The sequence below is a fragment of the Hyperolius riggenbachi genome, chromosome 2 (genome assembly GCF_040937935.1).
Source record: "Hyperolius riggenbachi isolate aHypRig1 chromosome 2, aHypRig1.pri, whole genome shotgun sequence".
NCBI classification, from domain to species: domain Eukaryota; kingdom Metazoa; phylum Chordata; class Amphibia; order Anura; family Hyperoliidae; genus Hyperolius; species Hyperolius riggenbachi.
In genome coordinates, this window is record NC_090647.1 from 441131819 (window position 1) to 441148951 (window position 17133).

At 46.5% G+C, this 17133-nt stretch overlaps 1 protein-coding gene across 8 annotated transcripts in view; it reads right to left on the reverse strand.

Moving 5' to 3' along the window:
- Window positions 1-17133, reverse strand: part of MAP7D2 (MAP7 domain containing 2) — a 179033-nt gene that overhangs the window by 2984 nt on the left and 158916 nt on the right. For 5 of the 8 annotated variants that reach the window (XM_068270001.1, XM_068270003.1, XM_068269998.1 and 2 more), the window contains 3 exons: window positions 15928-16038; window positions 14081-14270; window positions 11916-12189 (listed from right to left, as the gene is read on the reverse strand). In XM_068270001.1, coding sequence (XP_068126102.1) covers window positions 11940-12189; window positions 14081-14270; window positions 15928-16038 — 551 coding nt within the window. In that variant the 3' untranslated portion in view covers window positions 11916-11939. The remainder of the gene's footprint in view (window positions 1-11915; window positions 12190-14080; window positions 14271-15927; window positions 16039-17133) is intronic. The other 3 variants (XM_068270002.1, XM_068270004.1, XM_068270000.1) reach the window with 2 other exon arrangements.

The window sequence follows — 17133 nt, forward strand, 5'->3', positions numbered from 1 at the left end:
ATACTTATCCATCAGTGAATACCATCAGTGGCCAAAGATTTATTGTACAGCAGGACAATGAAACTTAAATGGGACCTCCAGAGTCAAAATGAAAATCCGGCAGCCTGCAAGTAAAAGAAAGTTATATTTACCCGAGACGTCTTGTCCCGCAATGCCGTCCCAAAGTCCCTGCATCACCCGACTTCCGGTGCCTGGCCCCGCCTCCTCTCTCTCAGCAGAGAAAAATGCCAAGCTATTTTCTACAGTAAAAATGAAAATCCGGATTTTCATTTTGACACTGGATGTCCTCTAACTACTTAAAGAGGAACTGTTGCGAAAATCTTAAAATTTAAAACACATACAATTTCTTCCAGAGTAAAATGAGCCATAAATTACTTTTCTCCTTTGTTGCTGTCACTTACAGTAGGTAGTAGAAATCTGACATTACAGACAGGTTTTGGGCTAGTCCATCTCTCTATAGGGGATTCTCAGCATGGCCTTTATTCTTTATAAAGACATTCCCTGAAAAAGATTTATATAAAGATGCTGGACAGCCTCCCTGCTTGCTGTACACTATTTTGGCAGTTGGACGGAGCAACTGCCATTCACTAAGTACTTTTAAAAATAAAGAAAACTGAGAACCCCCCTATGAGAAGATGGGCTAGTCCAAAATCTGTCAGTAATGACAGATATCTACTTCTTATTGTAAGTGACAGGAACATAGGAGAAAAGTAATTTATGGCTCATTTTACTCTGGGAGAAATGTACTTCTTATTTGTAGGTGTTTTAAATTTTAAGATTTTTGCGACAGTTCCTCTTTAAGGACCACGGTGATTGAAATCTACGCCCTGTTTTGGTGGTTATCTGGCTTGCAGGGCGTAGATTTAAATCACCGCCGCAGCAGCGCAGTATTTGCCTTTTTTGTCGCTCCCTGCCGCTATCGCCTCTGAATCCAGACGTCTCTTGCCGCAGCTCACTTGCTCTGCCTGTCTCTATGACAGCAGAGCCATGTGAGCCGATCAGGAGCCGATTTCATTGGCTCCTGGCCGTGTCTATCAATGTAAGCCACTCCCATAGGCTTACATTGATAGGCACAGTCAGTGGCTCCTGACTGACTCACATGACTGTCGTCAGAGAAGGCAGAGTGGGTGTCCTTAGGATCGCGGCATGCGGCGGTTACTGTGGTTGCAGCGGGTATAAGGCGATTCGTCGGGATTCCGCCGTTATTGTACCAGCGGTCTCTGGCCCTTAAGGGGGCAGACCGCTGGTATTTGAGTGGTTAAGCTAAAGTCAATGTTATTTAAGTTTACCCGAGGTGAACAAAAAAAAAATACTTACTAGATAGAGGGAAGCCGCTAAATAGTCTAGACTGAGGCTTCCCATGCCCTCCTCTCCTCCACTGGTGCGGTGAGCGTCATTACTCAACTGTGGGGTGCTGCTTCTCTGATCCTCCGACTGTATGGGATCGGCCATCTTCTCCAGGGAGAGACTGCAGCTGCCGCATTTTCAACCTCCTGACAAAGTTGCAGGTGAGCCACAATGCATGCCGGGAGATATAGTTCCTGGATGAGAGTACAGAGATGTTCTCATATCCAGTGACTACATCTCCCAGCATGCTTTGTGGTGGGGGTATGCGGGAAGTTGAAAACTCTGCACAGCTGCGGTCTCTTGCCCAAATGCGCCTCTCCCAGACTCTGCATTACAGACAGTCATTGCTATAGGACACACTTCTCTCAGGAATGCAGTCGGTGTCTTCCTCCTTGTAGTTTACGCCACAAGAATATACAATCCAAACATCAACAGCGGTCCCACCCACACAACCTGCTACTGGCTGCCTCAATTCAGCACTACTGGTCAAGTAAAATACATTTAAGACATGGTCTTTAACTGCACAGAGATGCATTTTACACAGACATATAACACTAAAGCACCCTGAACACTAAGCAGTTTAATGGTAACGTTAAACCTGTGCCTGCAGACTGTATTGGACCTACTGCTCTGGTTAGAACAACACACAGACCCAGCCTCATAAATCTGATGAGAGCAGTGAGCTTTCAGGATGGACGTGTGTAATATACACTTCCAATTCTGATTGCCCAATCAATTGCAGATTTTACCACCTTCATGTAGTATGAGAGCTTACCTACTCAATCTGCTCATAGTACATGGAAGAGGTAAAATTGGTCAGTAATTGGCCAATCAAAAGTGGATTTGTGTACACATCATAAAAAAGAAAATCTGCAGCATGCAACATACCAATGCCATTAATCAACTCTACAGAATGATGAAGCTGCCTAACTTGAAAAGGCTGAGTACTTTATTGATGGTTATAATGGTGCAGCATTTGCTAGTCTTACCTATTAAAGCATGTGCAGGAGTTTATTCTTTAACAGACAGTGGGGTGACCCTTTAATTATAGCAATTATACCATTTTTTCCTGTACTGGAGAATAGAAAACTAGTAGTTCAGCATATCACAAAATGAGATAGTGTTTGTGTGTCAACAACCCACTCTACAACGTACTAAAAACTCCCATTGTGGCTCAAGGATGCATTTAATTATCCATACTCCACTCTGAGAGGAAGAATAAGGAATGCATCTGAACTGGAATATACACATTTAGGGCTTGTTCACACTTGCAATGATTCCCCATGAGAGAGTTCACAGCTGAGCGGTTCGTTTACGATCCGCTCAGCAAAGTGCTGTCTGTACCATTTTTGAGGCGATTTTGCCTCAATGGAATGTATAGGAAAAACAAAAACGCTCACAAAATCGCTTTGTGCAGCGATTGCATGAGCGTTTTTAAGAATAAATACATTGTTCTTTTCCAGGTCAAAGAGTTCACTTCCTGACTTGCGTCAGCAAGTGAATTAAAAAAATGCTCTGTAAAAGCGCTTAGAAAAATGCATCTATTTGACATCAGGATCTAACGATGTCAAGTAGAAGCAAATAATTTCGAGTAGATGCAAATTTATGGAAATTTGATGCAAATGTATGCAGCTTGAAAATGAACCAATCAAATCTTGCTGAGGTAAAACTCGATTGGTTCATTTTCAAACTGCATATATTTGCATAAAAATGTGCATAAACTTGAAGTTATTTGCATCTACTTGACCACCACTATCAGGATCTATATGAAACTCTCCATACCTCATTACCAGTCTCAAAAGCTGCTGCCTTACAGTGATGCCTGTACAGTGACAAGAGAAGCCAACACACCTCTAATTGTCCCATTTTAATTGCTGTGTCGAATTTAACATTTTTTCCACTGCAGGTGTGCTTTAAAGTGTTAGTGTGATTAAGTGTGGTTAAAACGTTTTTAATTAAGGCTCAGATCAGAAATGCAATATACTTGTAATAGTGATTTCACTTCATGAAAGAAGCTAGGATTTTCCTACAGCTTGTGGGTTTTGGACCATATAAGGGCCCTTACTACTACCTAGGAGAAAGGGTCCTTGATTGGTCTGAAATGCATAAGCTATATATTTTATGGTTTCTGTCTATTGTGGGAATAAAGGGATGGTTCACACTAGGCAGATCCTGTGTTAAGCATAGGATCCATTTACACTTGACACTTAAAATGGTGCGGAAATGGGGTGGGAGCAGAGAGCACGTTCCCAACCTGCACAATTTTTACAGACATGGCAAACACTGCGGATGCCCATGGAATCAATGCAAGGCTATGGAACGGGCGCTGTCCATTCTCACTAGCCTATTCTCCCCCAACCATTCCATGCTCTATTCACCGGTTTTCTGTGTCTTCACTTATCTCGGGTCCTCCTCCACTGCTGGCACTGCCGTTTGGCAGGGTGACATGGGCCAGTACAGAACTATCGGAGCCCCGGCAGAAGCATCAGGCTCCCACTGGATTGCAAAAGACCAATAAGAATCCTCCGTAACACCAGGCTGGATTTTCAGTGGTTCACTGAGTGGTAGACCAATGAGAATTCACCATGGTGCAGGGAGAATTACAACTGATCTTTTGCAACCCAATAGGAGCCCCATACTTCTGCCAGGGCTCTGATAGATCCAGGGGTCGAGTCCTGCGTGAACGCGGGTGGACGACGTCCACTTACTATTATTGGAGAGTGGACGTCGTCCACCCTAGCACCCTGGAGGGGAGCAGCGCAGTGGAGAGGAGCATTGGGCAGAGAAGCGGGGAAGGGCGGACGTTTCACCCCCCCCCCCCCCCCCCTTCCCTCACCTTGGGGCTCCTCTTCCTGGCTCTCCCTCCAGAACGATTGCGGCGGTGGCTGGCAGTGGCAGCGGGCATCAGTGGGCGGGACTTACCTCCTGTTCTGGCGAGTTGACGCTGTGCGTGCAGCTAGTCTGGTCTAGTGAAGACCAGAGCAGCGGCATGCAGAGCGTCAACTTGCCGGAACAGGAGAAGGTAAGTCCCGCCCACTGATGCCCGCTGCCAGCCACCGCCGCAATCGTTCTGGAGGGGAGAGCCAGGAAAAGGAGCCCCAAGGTGAGGGAAAAGTCCGCCCTTCCCCGATGCTCTGCCCAATGCTCCTCTCCACTGCGCTGCTCCCCTCCAGCTGGGGGGACACCTGGCTACATATACTGGGGACACCTATACACCTGGCGACATATACTGGGGACACCTATACACCTGGCTATACTGGGGCCACTATACACCTGGCTACATATACTGGGGACACCTATACACCTGGCTACATATACTGAGGACACTATACACCTGGCTACATATACAGGGGACACCTATACACCTGGCTACATATACTGGGCACATACACACCTGGCTATACTTGGGGCACCTATACACCTGACTACATATACTGGGGCCACTATACACCTGGCTACATATACTGGGGACACATATACACCTGGCTATACTGGGGCCACTATACAACTGGCTATACTGGGGCCACTATACAACTGGCTACATATACTGGGGACACCTATACACCTGGCTTTACTGGGGGCACCTATACACCTGGCTACATATACTGGGGACACCTATACACTTGGCTACATATACTGGGCACACACACACCTGGCTATACTTGGGGCACCTATACACCTGGCTACATATACTGGGGCCACTATACACCTGGCTACATATACTGGGGACACCTATACACCTGGCTATACTGGGGCCACTATACAACTAGCTATACTGGGGCCACTATACAACTGGCTACATATACTGGGGACACCTATACACCTGGCTACATATACTGGGCACATATACACCTGGCTATACTGGGGGCACCTATACACCTGGCTACATATACTGGGGACTCCTATACACCTGGCTATACTGGGGGCACCTATACACCTGGCTACATATACTGGGGACACCTATACACCTCGCTACATATACTGCGGACACCTATACACCTGGCTATACTGGGGACACCTGAACACCTGGTTACATATACTGGGGACACCTGGCTATACTGGGGACACCTATAGACCTGGCTACCTATTCTGGGGACATCTATACACCTGGCCACCTATTCTGAGGACATCTATACACCTGGCTACCTATTCTGGTGACATCTCTACATCTGGCCACCTATTCTGGGGACAACTATACACATGGCTACTTATACTGGGGAAACCTATAGACCTGGCTAGCTATACTGAGGGTACCTATTTTGGGGGAACCACTGATGCCAGATTACGTGTATTTTGGGGAACCGCTGCCAGATTGTGTATGTTGGGGGACCACTGCTGCCAGATTACATGTATTTTGGGTGTTACATGTATTTTGGGTGATCCACTGCCAGGTTTCACATATTTTGGGGAACTGATTCCAGATTATGTGTATGTTGGGGGAACTGCTGCTGCCAGATTGTCTATTTTGGGGGAACCACTGCCATATTATCTGTATTTTGGAGGAACCTCTGCCAGATTATGTGTATTTTTGGTGAAATGCTGTCAGATTCCATCTACTTTTTGGGGATACACTACGGCAGAGCTCAAACTTCCCCTGGCAGACCTTTCATACCACTGCTAAGGCCATGTATATTTGGCCCCACCCATGACCACACCCACGCTATGCTTAACCACGCCCATTTTTGGTGCGCGGCGCAGAGATTTTTTTTAAGGTGAGTCCACTCACCTCTTTTTCCAGGACTAGACCCCTGGATAAATCTATATTGGCACTTGTCCCCTGAGCCGAGCGGCAGTGCCAGCAGCAACAGAGGACCTGAATGGTGGTGACACTGAGACCGGGCACAGCATTTCTGCACATGCTATGCTGTTAATGCACCACTGTGCATCTGACATTGTGTCCCTAAATATTGCTTTAAAGCAGGGGTACCCAACTACCAATCCGCGGCCCAATGCCTGTCGGCAAGACGTTCTGAGCCAGTCTGCGGGCCTGGCCTCTATCTGTATGTATTCATGCACAGCAGCAGGCAGCACAACGTCCCCAGTTGGCACTGTACTCTACTTAAAGTCATCTGTCAGAGCTGTGTGAAGTACACTGTAGCACATGTGACACAGTAAGAAGAAGACTGCGCCACTTGGTGATGCTGTGCTGCGCACTGCTGTGCATAAATACAGAGAGAAGCCAGCCAGATTATACAGGCACACTGCAGGTCCAGAGCCCTGTGTGCAGCCCTGCCACAGTCTCAACACCAGCAGCCAGAAGAGCATTTCCATGAGCCTCAGAAGTCCCACCACGTCCCAGCCCAGGAGCTTCCCAAGTGCAGGATGCGGAGGGAAATAGGGTTGGTGGCACCCCAGGCCTGTGGACCGGCTCACCTAATCGTAAGACTGCTCTGCCGTGCCCAGCTCTGTACCAAAATGCAGGGTTTTTTCTGGTTTTCTTTGGGGGGTGGGGTGGTTTGTGGGGTAAACCCTGGCCCAGTTAAAATGTGGGTGTAGGAGCTGAGGGCCCAATTCCATTTGCCTGTACGCGCTATTCCCTTACCTACCCGATCTTTTACCCCAACAGATCACCATAACCTTCCCCCTCCCGACCTTGCAACACACTGTAATAACTACATGTTCCCACCTTCCAGCGAAATTCCCGCTTTACATCCAACACCATGACCACCCACCCTGCCCCTCCCCGAAAAATGTCATACTGCAAATCAGTCCTCAGACCAAAAAAAGTAGGGGATCCGTGCTTAAAGGGGCAAATTAAGTGAGAGCAGGGCCGGATTATCCACCAGGCACATCAAGCAGCTGATTAGGGCCCTATGCAGGGACTAAAGGGCCCCATCAGCATGCAATCCGGTACCTTTTACACGTCTGGTGCGGCTAAGGGAACCCATCAGCATGCAGGCACATCATTATGCTCAGGGGTGCCTCTAGCCATTTTGTCACTCCAGGCGAGAAAACTTTTGGCGCCCCCTCCCCCCCCCCCCCCCCCATGAAAATGTGGCAGCGTTTCACCAGGCAATAAACGTAAAACAGCAGCGTTTTACTAGAAAATAATCTTAATGCGGCAATGTTTCACCAGAAAATAATTGTCATGCGGCAGCATTTCGCCAGAAATTACACTTACTGCGGCAGTGTTTCACCAGAAAATACATGTAAATGCATCAGCGTTTCACCAGAAAATACGCAATGTGGGCAGCGTTTCACTAGAAAATACACATAGGCAGGGCTACCCTCCCCTCCTTCCCATTAGTTCTCCCTAATAGCCATGATACCTGCCTGCAACTATAAGGAAAAAAACGAACTCACCTGCAGAAGTCTCCTTTTCACGGCCTCCGTCCGGCGTGCAGCAGCTCCCCCAATGATCTTTGTGCAGCAACTCTGGCTGCAAAACTTCCGCGCTGACAGGCAGAGCAGAGCTACAGGAAAATAGTCTTCAGTGCAGGGCTTCGGATGCCAATTTTCCCATAGCCCTGCTCTGCCTGCCACAACCCAGAGACTCAGCAGACTGCATAAGTGAGCTTATGGGCTGCGGCCAGTGAACTGGCGCGGAGTCTACTATTTGTCAGTTCACCACCTCGGCACACACCATCTGGCGGAGGGGAGGGGGGGGGCTGTCCATGGTCCCCCTCCTATGCCCCTCCCCCTTTTCAAGAGGCTCAGAAGGAGGCACAAAGGGGGACACAAGGGGCCTGATTCACAAAGCGGTGATTACTCAGTTATCACACCTAAAAGACTTTAGGCGTGATAACCTTTGCACTGCTGAGTTAGCACCGTTTTGTGCTCTTTATCGCGCGCAAAGTCCCGTGCACAAAGTTTTGCACGTGCAATCGCGCAACTCCGCGCGCAGCGCCCTTAGGGTTTAATGGGCGCATCGCGCGCAAAACTTTGTGCCCGGGAACTGAGTTTAGGCGTGATAAAGGGCTTTTCACAGGCGTGCAAACACTTTGCACCGCTTTGTGAATCAGGCCCAAGGAGTCACAAAGGAGCACAGGAGGAGTCACAGGGGGACTAAAAGAGACACACAGGGGACAGAAGAAGGCACAATGGGGGACAGAAGGAGGCACAAAGGGGGACAGAAGGAGGCACAGGGGGACTGAAGAAGGCACACGGGGACAGAAGGAGGCACTAGGGTCAGAAGAAGTCACGAAAGAGAACAGAAGGAGGCACAAGGGGACAGGAAGAATATGGGAACAGAATGAGGCACAATGGAGACAAAAGGAGGCACAATGGGGGACAATGAGACACAAAGGAGGACAGAAGGTGGCATAGGAGGACAGAAGGAGGTACACAGAGGGGCAGCGGGGGGTACAGGGGGACAGAAGAGGGCATGAGAGCCAGAAGGAGGCACAAAAGAGGACAGAAGGAGGCACAGGGGACTGAAGGAGGCACACAGGGGGACAGAAAGAGGCACACAGGGGGACAGAAGGAGGCACACAGGGGACAGAAGGAGGTACACAGGGAACAGAAAATAGCCGAAAGGGGGGCAAAAGGAAGCACAGCGAGACAGTAGGAGGCACAAAAAAGGGACAGAAGATGGCAGAGGAGGATGTAAGAAGGCACGGGGAGACATAAGGAGGCAGAGGGGGACAGAAAGAGCCACAGTGAGACAGAAGAAGGCACGGGGGACAGAGGAAGGTGCAGGGGACAGTGGTGGCGCATGGGGACAGAAGGAGGCACAAAGGGAGACAGAAGGAGGCAGAGGGGGACAGAAAGAGCCATAGGGAGACAGAAGAAGGCACAAAGGGGCTCAGAAGGAGGCACAGGGGGATAGAGGAAGGCGCAGGGGACAGAGGTGGCATATGGAGACTGAAAAGCAGAAGCAAGTAATAGAACACCCACGGGGATGGGGCTTGGTCCACGGGTGTGGCTTAATTTGGGGGTGTGGCTTAATTTGGGGGTGTGGCTTAATCCAGCAACATGGCGCCCCCAGGACCAATGGCACTCCAGGCAAAGGCCTGTACTGCCTATGCCTAGAGGCGCCCCTGATTATGCTAATTAATTCTAAGCCCGTGTCCCGGTTCTAACCCAGTGGGTTCCTGAATGTGTACTTCTGCTACATAAAATAGTCCCCCTTACATTCGCAAACATGAAGACAGGACTATTGCTGAGTTCGGGATGGCGGAGGGATTCAGTTTCTGAGCGGGGCGGCTGTTTTGAAATGCACAGCGGCATGAGGAGAGGAGACCAGGAAGCAGGAGGAATGTGCCTGGCTCTGACTGCAATAGAGGATGCTTTGCCCAGGAGTCAGATTCCGTAAGTAATCATTCCCCCTCTTCTTCCTTCACACATGGGCTATACAGAGAAGGGGGGTGAATCCGGGATGTCCATGGAATGCTGACTGTATAGCGCTCTCTGTAACATCATTAGGTATTGTGTGCTTTGCTATAATGTGGGGCATCTCTTGGATTGAAGTGAAAGGCAGCCTGGCAGTCAGTGTGATCCTCCCCTCACCCTCTGTGACCCTGCTGTGTACAAGCCTCTACTGACAGGACATTCCTCAGGTGAAAAACCTGTATACAGGGGGGGTCTTGCCTGTGTTTTCATTGTGTCAGAGTGTTTGAGGCTGACAGCCTGATTACAGTGTGAACATTTTCATGGGAAGTAATATGTTTACTGGCAATGTGTGAGAATAATGTGTGTATGCTATGGCCACTCTGCAGGATACTTTCAGCATGACTATTTATATAGCACCAAAATCCTCCACAGTGCTGTGCAGAGTACATTGTCTTGTCACTAACTGTCCCTCAGAGGGGCTCACAATCTAGTCCCTACCATAGTCATCATATGTCTGTCTGTATGTATTGTGTAGTGTATGTATTGTAGTCTAGGGCCAATTTAGGGGGAAGCCAATTAACTTCTCTGTATGTTTTTGGGGTGTGGGAGCAAACCAGAGTGCCCGGAGGAAGCCCACACAGACATGGGGAGAACATAGAAACTCTTTGCAGAAAAAGCCCTGGCTGAGAGTCAAACAGGGGCCCCCGTGCTGTCAGGCGAGAACGCCAACCGCCGTGCTGCCCAATGACAATGTGTTTATATCCATATACTTCTAAATTCCCAGTAACTTGCTAGTGTTCGGGGGGGGGGGGGGGGGGGGGCAGAGTGGGTTGAAGGAGGGGGCCCAAATTTGCTACCTTGCTTAGGGCTCCATTTGTCCTTAATCCGGCTCTGAGTGAGAGACATATGGAGGCTGCCATATTCATTTCATTTTAAACAAAACCAGTTGCCTGGCAGTCCTGCTGATCTTTCTGGTATTAGTAGTGTCTGAATCACACCACACACCTGAAACAAGCATGCAGCAAATACAGTTAAACATCTGATCTTCATGCTTGTTTAAAGTCTATGGCTAAAAGTGATAGAGGCAGATGATCAGCAGGACAGCCAGGCAATTTGCATTGTTTAAAAGTAAATAAATGTAGCAGCCTCCATATACCTTTCTCACTAGAGGGAAGTTGTGGCTCCTCTCTTGCAGTGATTTTACTCTAATGGGCTTTAGCATGCTTGGATACCTGCACTGCCTTCATGGCCACGTTCTCCTCAGTGTACAAGTGCTGCCGTACTGCGCAGGTGCCAATGGGTCCGCGCAGTAGTATGGAGCTGCTCGAGCATGGAGAAAAACCCCTGCATGAGCTGCTCGGTACTACTGCACAGGAGTGAGCTGTACTTTGCGCCTGTGCCATGCTTGTACACAGAAAGGAGTGCAGCCGTGAACAATTTTCTTAAAGAGAACCCGAGGTGGGTTTTAAAAATCCTAATTTTGCATATAATGCCCAGCCTTTGTTACTATATTGTTCTCCCCCAGACCCCCCCTGCGCTCTGCTGGCCCCCATAAATCAAACCGCCTTGCTAGCGACACACAGCGTGTCAATAGCAGGCTGTTTACATGGCCACTGTCACTCTCTGCTGCTCCCCCGCCTCCTTCATATCGCCGCTTCCCGCCTGCGTCCCTTTCCTCCCCGCTGATTGGAGGGAAGGGGCGCAAGTGGGGAGCGGCGATATGAAGGAGGCGGGGAGCGGCGAGAGTGACAGTGGCCATGTAAACAGCCTGCTATTGACATGCTGTGTGTCGCTAGCAAGGCGGTTTGATTTATGGGGGATAGCAGAGCGCGGGGGGGACTGGGGGGGCCTGGGGGAGAACAATATAGTAACAGAGGCTGGGCATTATATGCAGACCCAGCCTCTGTGTGCAATTAGGATTTCTAAAACCCACCTCGGGTTCTTTTTAATTACTGTTGCAGTCCGTTTACAAGGTCCGAGGCACAGGGCAGGAGGGGCGTGAGGGATCGAGGAAGCACCATCCAGAGGATTCCCCCTACTGAGGTAAATATCTAACTTTTTTTTTTACTTTGACTACAGGTACCCTTTAAGCACAGAGCAACAGCTTATACTGTATATATTGGAGGGGACTTGCCTCTGTTGTATACTGAGGTTTAAATCACTAATCCAAGAATATTGCTTTATTGATCAGGGCTCCAATTCAAGACATTTTAAGCACACTTAGGTGTATGCACACTAACACTTTAAATGAGGCACTTTTTCTATTGTATATACATAAAAATATACTAATACATTACCCATGTTACACTGTGCTGCGTAAATCAGCAGATTGTGTTAAGTTTAGGTTCCTGTCCAGGACTGTTAAATCCATCAATAAGGTTTCTGTTACAGTCATCAATGTGTATGCTCTCACTGGAGATCTTGGAATAGGTAGCCTGGCCGGTGAAGTCCAGCAGATCGTCTAAAGCTGTGGAGTGATCAGTCCCATTCTGCTCCAGAGAAACACTCGGATTGATTTCATTCAATGGTGAAAATTCCGGGATGGATATCAGCTCGTCCTTAGATACTGGACTGCGAGAAAAGCACGACAACGTTTTATACAAAACCCAATGTGCAACACTAAATTCTGATTACAGATTTTTTTTTTGTTTTTTTTATTAGTGTTTTGAAGGCATTTTAGAAAAAGGATACTGTTGGTAGTCTGTACAAGTAAACCAATATTTCTATTCATATAATCTTCATCTCATTACTATTATGGGTTAACAGTTTCTAGCTAATCTTCAAAGCTGTTACACCACTGAAGTGTAATATATAAAATTGTAACTACCTGTACAGGGTTTTTTTTTATGCTGAATGGTGTAAACTACTCCCACCATCTCTTGTTACAGCCAGTTTCGCTAACACATTTTTCTAGTATTCTCATGAAAATGGCTCTTCCATGATTAGCTGTAACCTCTTCCAGTGCAATGCAATAACGTGGGGCCCTTATTCAGTTCACTTTTCCTCTTAAAGGGGAACTGAAGAGAGAGGTATATGGAGGCTATCATGTTTATTTCCTTTTAATCAATACCAGTTACCTGGCGGCCCTGCTGGTCTATTTCTCTGCAGTAGTATCTGATTAAAACCAGAAACAAGCATGCAGCTAGTCTTGTCAGATCAGACTTATAAGTCTGAACCACTGAAACACCTGATCTGCTGAATGCTTGTTCAGGGGCTATGGTTAATAGTATTAGAGGCAGAGGATCAGCAGGGCTGCCAGGCAACTGGTATTGTCTAAAAGGAAATAAACATGACAGCCTCCATACACCTCTCTCTTCAGTTCCCCTTTAAGTTTTCTCCTAGAAGATAATTTTTCATCTTCTGTTCATATTAACTTTTTAGCACTCTGCAATTGAAAAAGTACCAAAAAGTCAAAGCAGTTATAAATGGTGCAAGGAGCTTCTTGTTTAAAAGGCCGCGCGCTATAATATAGATTAGATGCAGGGTTAAGTTAGTAGCCCACAGGGGGGTTAAGGTTAGACACCTACAGGGAGGGGGTATTAAAGAGACTCTGAAGTCTCCTTTTTCACCTCTTTTCTTCATATAATCCTGTTCTGCATAAATGCCCCAATAGATTCGCCGCATCCCCGTGGCAGATGGGCGATTTATTACTGTATTTACAGCCCTGAAAACCTCCGGAGCTTCTCTTCCTGGAGAGGCTGAGCTTTCAGCTGTAGCTCTGCCTCTTCGCAGTCAATCTCTGCTGATCGCCGCCTCTCCCCGCCCCTTTCAGTCTTCTTTCACTGAGAGGGGCGGGGAGGAGGCGGAGATTCGCGGAGATTGATTGCGGAGAGGCTGAGTTACAGCTCAAAGCTCAGCCTCTCCAGTAAGAGAAGCCCTGAGTGTCAGGGCAGCATAATCTACGACCTGCAAAGTCATAGAACTTTGCAGGTCAATTACACAGCAATGAATAACCCATCTGCTCCGGGAATGCGGCGATTCAAGGGGGGCATTCATGCTTAACAGGAATTTATGAAGAAAAGAGGTAAAAAATTAGACTTCAGAGTCTCTTTAAGGGTTAGGCACCACTTTTGGGCCATGGGGTAAGGTTTAGGCACCATCAGAGGAGGGTTCTGTGTGAGAGTATGAGAGGTTAGGTCATAATTAAATATTGGTAAATATTACTGACAATTTTCTGTACGACTGTAGTAGTATATTGGTAAGTTTACAAATATTCGACTACCACTATCCTGAGCCATTTTGAACAGATGCCTTATTCAAATGTACAACCACAAAGTAGGTGAAAGCGTACTGTCAAAATTATTCTGATAATTTTCTTATATGCTTGTGCGTTAAAAGGCATTTTATTGATAATGTGTGAAAATATCACCTCGAAGAAAATTTAGGAGATAAAGTGAATTGAATAAGGGTCAATATGTTGATGCTTTGAAGGAAGCCAATTATATGATTAACAGTGACATACCTCACATCCATTGACTGAACTTCATCAGTGGAATCATCCAAGCTGCTATATTTTCCTTCGAAGGCATCCAGGTGCACGAGGCCGACATTTGCTTTCAGACTATTGGGGAAGAGTCCCTGAGGTTTTGGCTCACTGATTGCCACAGCAGGTTCTTTAGCTTCCAGATGTGAGGATATCCCATTGATTTGCACTAAAAACATTAACCAGGGAACCATAAAACATGTCAGTACAAATATTTGCACGATACTTTATTTAGTCTTGAATTAGCAGTCTGAAATGACTATAAAACAGCAATGTACACTTCCCCTTCAGAGCACCCCTTCCTCATGAGCCTCTATCTGAAGCCAGTCTTCTTCAGAACACAGAGAAGACAGCAGAAATGACACATGGAGATAAAGAGGTGACCATGGTGCAAACAAGTTAAAATGTGTAAAACATTGCAAGGAGCTTAACATAATTGCATAGCAAACAAGGCCTGAATTAATATAATTTATATAGCACAGACATCTTCTGCAGTGCTGTACAGAGTATTTTGTCTTGTCGCTTAGAGGTCTCTCAGAGGGGCTCACAATCTAGTCTCTCCCATAGTCATATGCCTATGCATGTATTGTGTAGTGCATGTATCATAGTCTAGGGCCAATATAGGGGGAAGCCAAGTAACTTATCTGTATGTTTTTGGGGTGTGGGAGGGTGGCAAGGCGGGAGTGCCAAGCACTACGCCACCGTGAATAGCATAACCGTGATATTGCAGGTGCTACTTTTGTCCTAATTTAGATTTGGTCTTTATTGATTGTTCCAAGTCTTCTAGATTTTCAAGACAATATTCTGACTTGTAATGACTTAGGTTGTATATAAACAATAGTTGTTTTCTTTTACAAAAGCGGCTACATATACCATTTATAATAACTATAGGAAGTGTTTGTTGTATAGGCTCAGTGAGTTTGGACCAGTGAAGTGTTTCTGGCATAGTAACAATTTTGGTATTCTTTATAGACACATTTTGGGAAACAACATCATTTCTGGAAATAACCTTTCCTTTTGTTATTGGTTCCAAAATGTCTAGAAATGGCCCTGTTCACGAATTACTCCTTATTCTATTGTGTTATATTCTTGCTACCTCTAGAGAAAGATTCCTAGAGTCCTGGCAACCACATCGTTTGTTCCTCTACCCCTCCTCCTTCCGCCAATCTGGAAAAGGAGCTTGTGGGCTTAGTATTATTAGACACCACTTAGCTATACAGAAGACAGATTCAGACCCCAGAAGGTGGCTCATGAGGGAGGAATCACACAGAAGGGCGAAGAGCATCCTAAGTTTCCTTTAACATAAACCACTACAGAGTTAATAGCACTTCCTGTAAATGATATCGGTATGACCCACTTATCAGTGCACATTGTACATTAATGGACCTGGCACAAAGACACATATAACGGGCATTCATGGAACTATGAGATTGATGTAGTAAAGTTTTCCAGGGCAGATGTATTTTCACACCCTAACCAGTCTCTTTATAAAAGTCTAAAATGGTTTCTTATTGCAGGTATGACAGGATGATGAGGGGTACACACAACATTTATAAACACACTGGGGAAAATATTGAAAATGGTTTAATTCTTTCATACACAAGCAGTTAGGGCTATTTCACACTGGGGGGAGGGCGATTGGGCTGCAGCTTCAAGAGATTGGAAAATCGCTAGTGCAGTGTCTTCCTATTGGAGCATGCACACTGCAGCCTTGTGATCCGGAAAAAGTGCCGCATGTAGCAAAGTCGTGATTTTCAGTGTGAAACAGCCCTAAGAAACTGAACAGAAAAATAAGTACTGCAGTGCTGGCCGCAAAGAGTCAATACCTTCACAGAAAGAGGAGTTGGGTGGGATCACGTCATTGACTCTCTGCTGGTGTCCTTTATTTAACATGCGATGTATGGAGAACTGCTGCAACATCTTGAGGCTTGTGCACACTTGTAAAGATATAGAAGACACATGCAACTCCAGCTCACAGCATCCCTACCAGGCCAACACCCACCAGACAGACACACCCACCCTAAGGGACATTACTAGCGGAGGAAGCAACACCCACTCTCCTAGCAGCGGACTCTTTTCTGAATCAATCCCTGGATCAAGTGACTTTCAAGGGAAATTCCCAGCAATGGCTGTATTAAAGTATGAACATTTTGTAAGTAATTGAATCGCCTCCTGTTTACCAACAGGTAGGAACTAGTATGAACTAAGGCTTAAATACTGTATGTCCCCCACAAAAGATAACTGCATTATCTTATTAGATCCAGTCAGGCCAGAAAAATAAAAACATCCTAAATACTGCATACTATCGCATTTGTTCCATTTATAAAGTTTGTATGGTACCCAATGGAATGTTCAAAATTTGGATACTGCCATGAGGGAACCAGAGAAACTATACAGTGGGCTCTATTCACAAAACTTCTCATAAATGGTTTATCACCTAATTGATAAAATTAACCTTTCAGCACATTTACAAGCAAAATAATCACTCAAAGTAAGTTGTTCCTGATTAACTTCATTTCAATATTACTTTTCTTACCATAATTATATTATATTTTTGGGAGCTTAAAAATTTAACATATACAAGGTGAAAACAGGTGAAAAAGCTTTGTGAACATCCCAATGTGGTGTCCAGTAGAACATTCCATGATTAGCTGTATACAGGGCAGTTTCTAGGCTAAAACGCTCTCAGCACGAGTTTGCAGTGTTGGGTAGCCCACAGTATAGGTATTCAGTAGCCCCCAGTACAGCCAGTGGTAACTCTAAAGTATTAGGTAGCCTCCAGTACAGGTAGCCAGAGACAGCCCCGCAGTAGTTGGTAGCCAGAGGGGCCCCCAAGATTAGGTATCCTGAAAGCTCTTCTTCCAACATGCTGATTGGCAAGCAGAAGGGTGGAGAGACTGAGCTATACACATGGTCCATCTTCCTCCTAGGCTTTCCATCCCTGTGGTTCCAGAGGCGTGTCTCAGGACATAACCCACCATGACAGATGCTGCTGGAGCCATAGAGATTGGGTCATCTAGAAGAAATAATTA